The sequence below is a fragment of the Dendrobates tinctorius genome, unplaced genomic scaffold, assembly GCF_039654945.1.
Source record: "Dendrobates tinctorius isolate UK_male_01 unplaced genomic scaffold, ASM3965494v1 ptg000150l, whole genome shotgun sequence".
In the NCBI taxonomy this organism is placed as follows: Eukaryota; Metazoa; Chordata; class Amphibia; order Anura; family Dendrobatidae; genus Dendrobates; species Dendrobates tinctorius.
The window spans coordinates 8,013,219-8,026,051 of NW_027361817.1; the positions used below are offsets into that span (position 1 = coordinate 8,013,219).

At 46.3% G+C, this 12,833-nt stretch overlaps 1 protein-coding gene across 1 annotated transcript in view; it reads right to left on the minus strand.

Annotated features, from left to right (window-relative positions):
- TMEFF2 (transmembrane protein with EGF like and two follistatin like domains 2) overlaps positions 1-12,833 on the minus strand; it is a 1,040,676-nt gene that overhangs the window by 38,129 nt on the left and 989,714 nt on the right. The window contains exon 9 of the mRNA XM_073546700.1: positions 5,158-5,316. Coding sequence (XP_073402801.1) covers positions 5,158-5,316 — 159 coding nt within the window. The remainder of the gene's footprint in view (positions 1-5,157; positions 5,317-12,833) is intronic.

Genomic DNA, 12,833 nt, shown 5'->3' on the forward strand with positions numbered 1-12,833 from the left:
TTCAATTGCAACCAGTCATCCTGCCCCTGCAGCTGAAAAACACCCCCATAGCATGATGCTGCCACTACCAAAAGATTTTTGCACTGGGGATTTTATCTCCTTTTTTCTCTTTGTTTTACCATCATTTGATATCTTCCTACCTGAGTCCTTGGCTTTTGTCTACACCCATGGATTTAGTCACATTTTTATTATAAAGCAACCCATGTAATACATTCATATGAACTAAGCAATGATATTGAAATTTTTTTATGTAAATGGTATTTTTGCTATTTATTTAATAAAATAATTTTTTCACTTTTTTGGCATTTAAGGACTCTATTTCTCCTTTTTTCTTAATTCTACGGTATCGGCACTGCATAATAGCTCCTAAACACCGAATAGACCTGTGGAGTGCAGCTCACTTCAATGTTTCTTGAATATAAGCAGTTCTGCGTTACCTAGCTGAAGATTCTGCACATTAAATGGAGCTGTGCAGTGCAATTTTGTTCAGGGTTTATATCGACATGTTGCTAAAGCTGCTTAGTAACTGACTGGTGGTGGAACCTAGTGTTAGAGTCTTGCTGATCTGGTATTGACCACTTTTCTGAAGGATAGGTCTTACATAACTTGTGACTGGACAACCTCTATAATATTTGCTTCCCTGATGACCAAGCCTGGAATTGTAATGGACACCATGTAATGCTTCACTTGATTCCTGAACCCCCATTTCCACTGACTACAGTTGAGTGATGAAGGCCTCAGGAGAAAGAGTTTAGAAACAAGAGTTGTTGCTGCAGAGTGTGAATCGGTGGATTGGACGAATGCTTTTATATTAGACCAGGCATTGCTAGTTTTGCTACCAATAAAATCTTGAATCCAAGGCAGTGTCACAAAAATGTGCCTCCTGAATTCTAAAAGAGGCAAACCATTTTTTAGCATCCTAAAGAAACTGCTCAATAATCCAAAAATGTAAACACAACTGTCTACCTCCTAAGTTGTGCGTGCTTTTATTTATTATTTTTTACTCAATTCATTGTTGTAATGCTTCATTAGCAGACTTGCACACATGCCACCTAAATACGTTGGCCTATTGCAGGTGCTTGTTTTTCAGATGTAACACTTCCTAGCTTTTCTTGTCCCCTTTTGTAACAGCACATTTTCCAATCCTTTAAATAAAGGTCTCAATATAGTTTTTAATACCTGCATTAATTGGCCAATTTATCAACCATACAACGTACACCTCACAACCATCCCACATTTTATCCCGACATGTTCATTTCCAGTCATTAACCCATGTGTAACCACATCGTACCATAGCGTTTTAGGGTTGTATAAAGTCGAGTGTGAAAACAAGTCAGGTTCATCCTGTAACACATTGATTAGGAATTACATCAGTCCATCAGCCCAAGAAATGTCATCACCTGCTCATACGGGGTAAGCAAACTGACCAGCATGATAAGAAAGACCCTGGCCTCCATCCTCTACTCATAATTGTTTTTCTAGCAACCACTCTGCACCTGCAAGTAGTGCCTTGTCATTGTCATCAACCTCATCATCATTCTCATCTGCTGCTTTTCATACATTCTTTCAGTCATCCAATTGCGTGGAAATTGTACTCCCGCATATAAAAATTAACCACAATTGATGCCAGACCATCTTTATACTGTTATATTGCCTTTTGCAAAGGAATTGTGTGCAGTTCAGCTCATTGTAAAATACCTAGCACCATTATTTATTGCACCATAAAGTGCAGACTCTTTCATTCATCTATGACTAATGATTAAATTGGCCAAACTGTCTGATGTCTGTTTGCTACACTGTTCTGCCGCCATTAGTGCTGATTGCACATGCTCAGATGAGCTGCCAGTGCTGCCATTGTTGCTCCTACAGTGCCAGACGTCTCCTTTCTTACCCTACCCTAATTAACTACTGTGCCACTTTTACCATTACCGCTGCACAGCTATGCCAGCCACACATCTCCTGCCCACTGTGTTTTATAGTGTTTTCTAGTTTTATAGTAATAGATTGTAGTCCTCATGCAAGCCCTCTTGAGAAAAAAAACATGAAATAGCTCCCAAAATAGGGTTTTTTTTAAAAAATACTTGGTGACAAGCCATTACTTCTTCAATTTGAAAACAGCAAGCATTTTTCTGCTCCCTAGAAAAGGGATACTTTATGGATGGCCCTTTTTCATTACTTAATCATTTTGTGAACAGAAAAATCTTTGGACAGATTCCAAATAGGTTTTCATTTGTTCACTCCTGGCTGAAAAACCATTAATTTTTCTGATTCAAAACAGTACACCTATTTGTCTCCATATACAAAGGGATAAAGTTTGGTTCGATTGTGAAAAAGATCAGCCCCCGTCTCACATAGCAAGATCGCTAGCGAGATCGCTGTTGTGTCATCAATTTTGTGACGCAACAGCGATCTCGCCTGCGATCTCGCTACATGTGACACATAGCGGCGATCGGGCCCCTGCTGCGATGTCGCTGATCGTGCTTGAATGTCCTGGGCCATTTTTTGATAGCTGGTGTCCTGCAGGCCAGCATGCATTGCTGTATTTGACAGGGACAACGACGAACGACCTCAATACTACAGGTCTGAGAGACAGAGTCCCAACAACCGTCGTATCATTCTCGATCGCTGCTGTGCTGCTGTTGAGATCTGACTGTTTGACATCTCACCATCGACCTCGTAGCGATGCACCAGCGATCACTACCAGGTCGCATCGTTGTCGGGATCGCTGGCGCGTCGCCAAGTGTGACGGCACCCATACTGCTTGTCTTTAGCAAAGAAAAAAGTTACTGATACTCTTTAAAAAGGAACAATTATTGCACTTCACATGTGGAAAAAGTCATGGCTTCTTCAATTTGCACTCCCTATGTATAAACACCAGCAAGGCGGGGATCTGCACCCTCAATATGAAAGATTTTGGAGAGTTCATGCAATTTAAGTAGCTTAAATACACTGCTGGTGTACATCCATTCTTCCCTATCCATATGAGTTATGGTCACTCAGTCATAAATAAGGCTGTATTTGAATTACAAAGCTCTGAGTTTTAAAGAGTAATGTTTTGCCATATGACTTAGGATAAAAGTCAAATCAGAATCTCAATTTGCAGATGCAGTGCTTTGGGGTATTGCCCCTTGTCATTGATATGAATGAGATTTGAATTGGCTAAATCAAAGGCTTAACACTGGGATATAAGAGGCAAAGTTTTTACTTGTTTAGAGTGACAAGCCAGGCCTGGTATGTAAGAATGAGGAGACTTATATAAGCCATGCATGCTCCTCTGGGAAATTAAATATGCAAATTGCCTTTTCAGTGAGGAAAAGTACTAGAACTCTAGTGCCACCTATTGGAAGTAGCAATCCTAATAGTCTATACTGACATTTTAATAAGCTTTGCCATATGACTTAGGATAAAATCAAAATCTCAATTTGCAGACACTGTGTTTCGGGGTATTGGCCCTCATCATTAGTAAGTATTAGATCTGATTTGGCTAGGTGAGAGGTATAAGACTGGGATCTAACGGGTAACATTTCTAATTTTGGAGAGTGATAAGTCAGGCCTGGCATGTTAGAGTGAGGAGACTTATTTATGCTATGCATGCTCCTCTGGGAAATTACACAGTTCCAAATTGGTTCAATCCACATCTAGCAGACCACAGGCAGTTAGGCACTTTTTTGGGAAATTAAATGCTTTTCAGTATTATGACTCACAGCAAATATATGTATTGCAAATCTAATTTTTCAGTAAAATTCTGCAAAGCTGGCAAATTAGAATTTCAATACATCCGCTTATCTCTACTCCAAACATCTCTGAGTAATTAGAGGTTTGGCTACATAATCAGAAGGAGGCGGCTGCATAGGCTTGTACATTAGGAATTATGATAGATTTTACATTTTTAATTACCCACATACTGACTAATGCTATGGCTCTGCTTCAACTGCAAAGGGGAGAAAATATCTAGCTTGCTGTAAGATAATTTGATGGGCCAGATTGTCTAAGACCCAACAAGATGTGATGCTCTTTATATTTCTATCAATTCAGTGTTTGTTTTAAATGTCACTTTTTGTGAAAACCGTGATACCACAGTATAATTTTATTTTGTTTAATTTGTCAAAGACATACTTGCTCAGGGCCTACAAAAACACAAAATTTGAAAAGATCAGTTTTCAAAGGTTGATAGCTGCATGTTATGGCATTGACTGGGTGCAGTAACTGTTATTATAACTCTGGCTTCTTGCTGTCTGGTCCTTTTCTTTCCATCTTCGGGCACACCAGATCTCCAGCCTCTTCAATATAGGCCAGGACTTCCAGATGCATACAGCTGCATGTTATTAGCTTGCAATGACAAAGCAACCTTATGACATGCAGTTAGCTCCAGACTGGGTGAAACGGGGAGTCCTGGACTACACTAAAGAGTCAAGAGATGTGGCGTGAGATGGTCAAAAGAAGAAGACAGTACTGCAGCTGGAAAGGTCAGCAGTGAGTTAAGTACAGGGTGGGCCATTTATATGGATACACCTAAATAAAATGGGAATGGTTGGTGATATCAACTTCTTGTTTGTGGTACATTAGTATATGGGAGGGGGGAAACTTTTCAAGATGGGTGGTGACCATGGTGGCCATTTTGAAGTTGGCCATTTTGGATCCAACTTTATTTTTTTCAATGGGAAGAGGGTCATGTGACACATCAAACTTATTGCATGGATGCTTTTTTTGGATGAAAATATAATACATGCTTTTGAAAAAGTGTAAAGTTATTTTCCAAATGCTTAGGCCAATGGAATGATAATTGGGCTCAGGAAGATAAAAATTGCTTATTTGGAGTGGACTATTTCATGCATTGTGGTTGTACATGTGCTCCTCGCCTTTGCCTGTTCCCATCTCTTGGTTGAACATAATGAACATTTGTCTCTTTTCAATCATTTTAACAATGTACCTAATTCTAAACAGCACCATAAAAAGTTCTTCAGCTGTACTTCACAACATTGATCCATGTACAATATTTGTATTGTACTATTTCTACTTACTAATACAAACTAGCAATTTAAAACTAGGATCTAGAGGCTTCTTTCATTTTTTCATGTTTTTATTGGGTTTCTTCAATTTTTTGTATAGATCATCATCTGTCAAAGATAATATTATTTTATCTAGCGTTTTACTCACCTTGTTATACAAAGTACTACAACACAGATGATGGCAATCTGAATCGTACCAATCACCGCTGCTATTAAGACATACTGGAAACGTACAGGGCCCGGAACTACGTATAATACATTAAAGTCTTTCTTTTCACACGTTGATCCACTGTATCCAGCATCGCACCTACAGAGAAAAGTACAATTATTAGTGCATGTGATCAAATTCATAACGCTCACACCATTTTCTGAGCTACAAAAAAAGAAATATTTATAAGATACACCTACAATATACTAATATATAATATATCTTTCTGAGCATCAGTTGTGCTAAATATAAGACACACAATAGAAAATATAAAAAATATTTTACATTGATTAAAAACTTTCCTTGTTGGTCTAAGGAAGTTGAGAAGTTATTACTAAAGCCCCCGTTACACACTGCGATATCGCTAGCAATATCGCTGTAAAGTCACCGATTTTGTGACGTTGCAGCGATATTGCTAGCGATATCGCTGCATGTGATACTTACCTCCGACCGGCTCCTCCGCTGGTTATCGCTGATCGCGCGAGAAGCTCCTGGATCATTTCTCGTCGGCCACTTCCTGCTGGGCTTCCTGTGGCGCCGACGAGCAACGCATGGACACTCGCGGGAGGACGTCTGGATCGCCGCGTCTGACTGGTAAGTAGCGACCCCCGTACCCAGCGATGTTGCTGGTGAGATCTGCCTGTGTGGCAGCTCACTAGCAACCACCTAGCGATGCACCAGCGATCCTGACTGCGTCATATCGCTGGTTGGGATCGCTGGTACATCGCTAGATGTAACGGTACCCTAACTTTGGTGACCTCCTTTCTTGCAGTTCCAGGATAGATGATGGGGTTAACATTTATTCCATAGTGCACTGCACCCAGACTTGGTGAAGATGCACAGGCCCACCCTAGAAGTTGCGCAAAGATTAAATCTTTGCAGCAGTAGCCCATCTGTTACCTTGAAAAAAAAATTACAATTGATCTGTCACCAGATTTCCCAATACAAACATTATTAATTAGATCTCTTAGACCTGGACCTGATATTGTTGGGGCACTTACTTTTGTAATCCATGTCAGAATTGCTGTATATTACTGATATAAAACGAACATCTCACAAGTAACAAGTACATTACTCTTAGAAGGATTAAAAGATCGGATTTAAAGGGGTATTCCCATCTCCAAGATCCTAGAACAATATGAATCACACTAATGATGACCATGTAGTAAACACAAGGCACCACTGAATGGTATATACAATAAAAATATTCTTTCTTTGAAAATAATTAAAAACATATATAAACAAGGTGCTGAATGAATGAATGGGGACACACTCGCCATAGACTCACCACAAACCAATACTGTCTAACCGCAATACAACAAATTTCACAATGTGAAAACAATCACAAAGGACCAGAATGCCCTATCATGAATAAATAATGAGCCTAAAAAAGAGGCATACATATAAAAAGGACTGTGCATCCACTTCTCACAACTTAAATGCTGGGATGTGCCAATACTATACTGTGAATGGATTTAAAAAGATGTATGAATGTACATACAAGCGGTAGAACGATGGTGAACCCTGGATGTCCCTCTGCCCCAACGCACGTTTTGCACAGCTTCTTCAGGAGGCATGACAATATGTAGTGGGTGAAACAAACCTGGAAGTAATGGGTTACTCTGTGCTGCCATGGAGAAAAAAATATGGGATGGACATCCAAGTTTAGTCGCTTTAATCGTCAATGCGTTTCAAAGTTTTACAACTTCTTCATCATGGTAAACCATAACATCGTGGTTTGTCCTGATGAAGAAGTTGTAAAATTTCAAAACCCGTTGACCATTAAACAGCCTAAACTTGGATCTGCATAACTTTTTCTTTCTCCATGGCAGCACAGATTAACCCATTACTTCCAGTTTTGTTTCTTCCAGTTTTCATCATGGGTCTGCAGCAGCATTAAAGTCTACTAGTGGCTGTGTGCACACAACCATACCAGGTGAGCACCACCGTGCGTGTTCTTTTATTCCTGTTTTACACAAATAAAATGCTATTTGCGTTTTTATCTTTACAGCATTTGTCTCTTTATTAATATGTAGTAGATGTAATAATAATTGTTAGGCGCTGGATTCCTGCAGTGACACAACAGGAGTCCAGACCCTCACATGCTGCTCTGCAGCAAGCCATTCCTGAGGCTAAGTCCCTCTGCCGCTCTACTGAGCATGGTCACGAGACGACCTCCCATTGAAGGTCGGGAGTCACTTGCTCAGGTCCTTCTCCAGATCTGATAGGTCCATCTCAGAGATCTAGAAGGTCCCGGAAGCGCACAGCTATAAAAGGCCCGCATGGCCACTCGGCCATGCGCTAGTATAGACTTTCTTGCTAGATGTGTGAATGGTGATGGATGTACGATTCTGGTGACTGACTTATTAAGATTCCCCTTCCTCTGATATTACGCATGTGGATAGGGAACTATAGAAAGAGTCAGCACCAGTCAGTGGCAAGCCATAGGCCACTGTGCACACCGCACCTCTACACTAGGGTCCGGTGGTGTCACGTCTATCACGGCACTATGCATAGCAGCTCTGTCTGCCGCCACGCTGCATTCAGCAGCACTTACTGGCATCCGTAGTTGCGATGCCGCACGCACGGTAGGTCTAGACGGACACCGCCCCCTGTCTTGGACCCTGTCCTGTGACCTGATACCGTGCGTGCAATTTTGCTGAGACCTCTGAGTCTAACAGGCCTGGTGTTTATGTTTATGTTACAGCGCCTCTGTGAGTTAACAGAGCCCGCTCTGCGCACATCGGGTGACGTTGAACCCGCGCGCATTATACCGCCATATAGCGCGTCTGCCATTGTCTAGCAGTGGTTTTAACACCTACTGCACGGTGGACCCCAAGTGGCGAACGCACTTTATTATTTATTTATTTAGTGCGTTCCGCTGTTCCTAACATTATACTAGCGCCAGGGTCTGGCTAGTAATGGTGGACCAGCAGCAGCTATTGCAGTACCTTCACCTGCTGGAGGGCAGGTTGGCGACTCTTGAGAGTTCTGCCTCAGCTGCGAAGATTACTGAGGCTGCTGCGCAGGCAGTCGCAGAGGCTGTCTCACGTGAGTCCACGTCCACGCCTGCACTGACAATTTCCCGCCTCCCGTTGCCCGATAAATTTTCTGGTGACATCGCCACTTGTAGGGGTTTCGTGAGCCAGTGTACTATCCAGCTTGAGTTACTCTCCACGTGATTCCCTACAGAGTGGGCTAAGGTGGGGTTTATCGTCTCCCTCCTGTCGGGCAGTACGTTGGAGTGGGCTACGCCACTATGGGAGCGTGATGACCCTGTGGTACTGAGCTCGGCTCAGTTTCTAAAATCTGTAAAGCAGATCTTTCTGGGGCCCCGGGTCACTCATGATACCTCTCTCCAGTTACTTGCGCTAACGCAAGGATCCCTGTCGGTCAGTCAGTACGCCGTCCGTTTCCGGACACTGGCTTCTGAGCTCGAGTGGCCTGAAAAAGCACTCATCCCTGTGTTCTGGAGAGGGTTGGCTGAGCATGTCAAAGATGCTTTATCTACCAGGGAGGTCCCCACAAGCCTGGAAGAGTTGATAGTAATCTCCACCCGTATTGACTTACGTTTTACGGAGCGCAGGCTGGAGAGTACTCAATCCATGTGACGAGGTCAGCTTACGCTGAGTCGACTTTTTCTTTAGAGTGGACCCTCTGGGTCATGGCACCCACCCACCTAGGGCGAGCTGACCTTGTGAGGAACCACCCCCTATACAGGGAGTGTCAGGGGCAAGACCAAGGGGGTGAGCCACCACGATTGCTGGCACCAGACGGCCGGCTCAAGTAGACACTAGGTACGAGTGCAGGAAACAGGACAAGACAAGACGTAAGTTCAAGGTATCTTCATTAAGGCAAATTCAGGATATCATTCAGTGCAAAAACGTGATAAGCAAAACACAGCAAGGTGCGTGCGAGGGCACGCCAAGGTCCATAGCATGGTACGTGCCAGGTGGCACGCCTGGGTACAGGCAAGGGCTCAATGGCATCAGACTCCAGACAACTGGCAATGATCGACACGAACAGGGCATCCAGCTGCGGACATCAGTTCCGGACATCAAGCCGCAGTCATCAGGCTTACGATCTCTGGCAGCGATCATCAGGTTCTGGGCATCCGCCAGGCAAACCAGGTTCAGGCAAGGAGGCACGACGGATCTTCAGACATGGTGCGTGTTAGGGAACATGCCGAGGTACAAGGCAGGATTCCAGGCAGGGTGCATGCTAGGGGCACACCAGGGTCCAGGGCAAGGTGCAAGGCAGGGTTGCGTGTGTAGGGGACACGCCAGAGTTCAAAGTACAACAAACAAGACAGGGTGCATGTGAAGAGACACACCAAGGTACAAGATAGAAGGCAGAGTCCTGCGTGTGCAGAGAGACACGCCAGGGTCAGGGTTCAAGGCAGAGTCCTGCGCGTGCAGAGAGACACGCCAGGGTCAGGTTCAAGGCAGAGTCCTGCGCGTGCAGAGGGCACGCCAGGGTCAGGGTTCAAGGCAGTGTTCTGCGCATGCAGAGAGACATGCCAGGGCCAGGTTCAAGGCAGAGTCCTGCATGTGCAGAAGGCACGCCAGGGTCAGGGTTCAAGGCAGAGTCCTGCACGTGCAGAGAGACACGCCAGGGTCAGGGTTCAAGTCAGAGTCCTGCGCGTGCAGAGAGACAAGCCAGGGTCAGGGTTCAAGGCAGAGTCCTGCACGTGCAGAGAGACACCCCAGGGCCAGGGTTCAAGGCAGAGTCCTGCGCGTGCAAAGGGCACGCCAGGGTCAGGTTCAAGACAAAGTCCTGCACGTGCAGAGGGGCACACCAGGGTTCAAGGCAGAGTCCTGCGCGTGCAGAGGGCATGCCAGGGTCAGGGTTAAAAGCAGAGTCCTGCGCGTGCAGAGGACATGCCAGGGACAGAGTACAGGCAAGGACCTGTACTTGCGAGATGGCACTACAGGGTACATGGCAAGACCTGCGCGTACTTTTACAGAAGCACGGGGAAGTATGCCACGTGGCAGGCGAGGGCCTGCGCGTGCTAAGAGAGGAGCACACAAACACAGTGCAGAGACAGTGTGAGTGCAAGGAAGCACAGAGAGCATGGCTGGAGCACTGGCTAGCTGGACAGGCTGCAGCACAAACAGGCGTGCAAGACTCCAGCAAACTCGGCTGGGGCATAGCAGGCGACACAGCTGTCACTGACCGATGAGCACGGCTGAGGCACAAGCAGGCGGGCACGGCTAGGGCGGGCATGACTGAGGCACAAGCAGGAGGCTAGGAAGGCCAGGCGCATGCAAAGGGCACACAAAGAAACAAGGCAAGGCAAGGCAAAGCAAGAAACAAGGCAAGGCTACTCGAGAAACAAGGCAAGGCTAGGCGAGAAACAAGGCAAGGCTAGGCGAGAAACAAGGCAAGGCTAGGCGAGAAACAAGGCAAGACAAGGTCCCGAACATGGAGCGGAACATAGGTAGAAACACAGAGCCAAGTCGGAAGCGAGATCAGAGCTAGCAGCAGAGTGTAGGCCAAAGCCCAGAGCCGGGTCAAGGGAGAACCTTGAGACTAGCGTGGAAATGTGCAAGAGAGCAAGATAGGACAGAGTCTAGCAGCGGAGCGTAGGCCAAAGCCCAGAGCCAGGTCAAGGCAGAACCTTGAGACTAGACATGGAAATGTGCAAGAGAGCACCATAGGGCAGAGGACGGAAAACCAGGCAGAGACAAGAAACATGAGAAGTACTACAAGGCTCAGAGTAGCAAAGGCCAGACATGGCGAAACAGGCAAGGCAGAGAATATCGGAAGGACTACAAGTCCAAGCATAACACGGACAAAACATGGCACGAGAGAAAACACAAGACAAGGCACGAAACAAGAGGCAGAGTACAAGCACAGAGCGTGTGCAGAGACGCACTACAGAGCAGCGTGCAGGGGCACAGAATACAGGAAGCGACCGAGCAGACCAAGCAGCCATGCAGGGAAGCAACACGATACTCAGGCCCCAACCATAGGAAGGGGCGGTCTGATATAACACCATAGCACCTGCAGTTCCGGGTCAGGATCAGGGAAGGACTTTCGGTTCAGATCCTCCAGGATCATAGAGAGCATTGCTAGATCAAACTGGGCTGAACCATACCGCACAATGCTCCAGGCATCTTGCAGCACGAGACATAACGGGCATGAGAATTCAGTGCACGTGCACACCGCTCCAGGAGTCATGCGGCACAACAGACATGGCGGGCATGACAGGCATAATGGACATCGCGGGCATGACAATACAGACAGAAGCTTAGGTTGGCTCCCGACTTCTCTGAATTTCTGGGGCTTAGGTCGGCTCCCGACTTCTCTGAATTTCTGGAACCTCCTGATCTGGAAGTTTTACCTCCTGAGCCCATGGACGTGTCTCATACCGGTCCGAAACCGCGTCCGGCACAGGGCTTCACTTGCTGCTACCTGTTTCGACATCCGGGCCACCTGGCTAACAGGTGTCAGCAGCGGTCGAAAAAACGGTCACCTCCAGTGGCGGTTGGTGGAGATCTACCTAATATGAAAATTTTCTCCTCCAATGCGGTATTCCGAGGGACGTTAGATAGCGGTGCTTCCACCTGGGAGGTAGAGGTCACAGTGGACTCTGGGGCAGAAGGAAACTTTATGTCTTCAGCCTTCGCCCAAAAACACGCCATTCCACTGGTGCCACTTCCTCACCCCATGACCGTTAGAGTGGTCAACGGATCTACCTTACCGTCTCAGGATACCCACTAGACAGCACCACTGGGGTTCTCAATCTCCCCGTCTCATCGCGAGACGTTGTCCCTTCTCATTATGCCTAAGGGCATCGACAAGGTGCTTCTTGGACTCCCCTGGCTCCGTTGCCATTCCCCTCATATAGAGTGGCTCTCGGGGAGTATACTGGGCTGGAGCAAGGACTGTGTGGGAAAGTCCATGGGGGGCAGTGTTCATTCCGCGCCCCTCTCTGGGAATCTGGAGTCCATGGTTCCAGTCGTCCCTGAGCCAGTGCCACCGAGCAAGACCTTTGTCCCACCTCACCTGCGGTCCAAGGTTCTCGCGTGGGCCCACGCGTCCAGGGTGGATGGTCACTTTGGTTACAAGCGGACCACAAAACTCCTGGCTAGCTCTTATTGGTGGCCGCACAGGGCTCAGGACACTAAAAAATATATTCAGGCATGCGCCTCTTGTGCTCGGAGTAGCTCCTCTAAACAGAGGCCGGCTGGGTTACTGTATCCCTTGCCGGTGGCAGACTGGGCAATGGAGATCCGCGACAGACTGGGTTGCACCCCGCATGTCACTCAAATCTCTAAAATGAGAATGAAGACGCTCGCCGACATACTTCGGCTCCCCACTTCAACTTCTGCTCCTGGCAACTTCGCCATCCCTGATGCCTTCCATGTGTCTCCTCTCAAACCTGTACACGTGTCCAGTTTTCCAAGTCATCTGCCGGGGCATCAGACTTGTCTTCGGACGAGCCTGAGGTCTATGCCCCTGTGGGACACAAGGTGGTACGTGGCAAAAAACTTTGTTTGCTGGATTGGAAGGCTCAGGAGGAAGGGGGCCCTAGGAGGGGGGGTAATGTTAGGCGTCAGATTCCTGCAGCTACACAACAGGAGTCCAGAGCCTCACATGCTGCTCTGCAG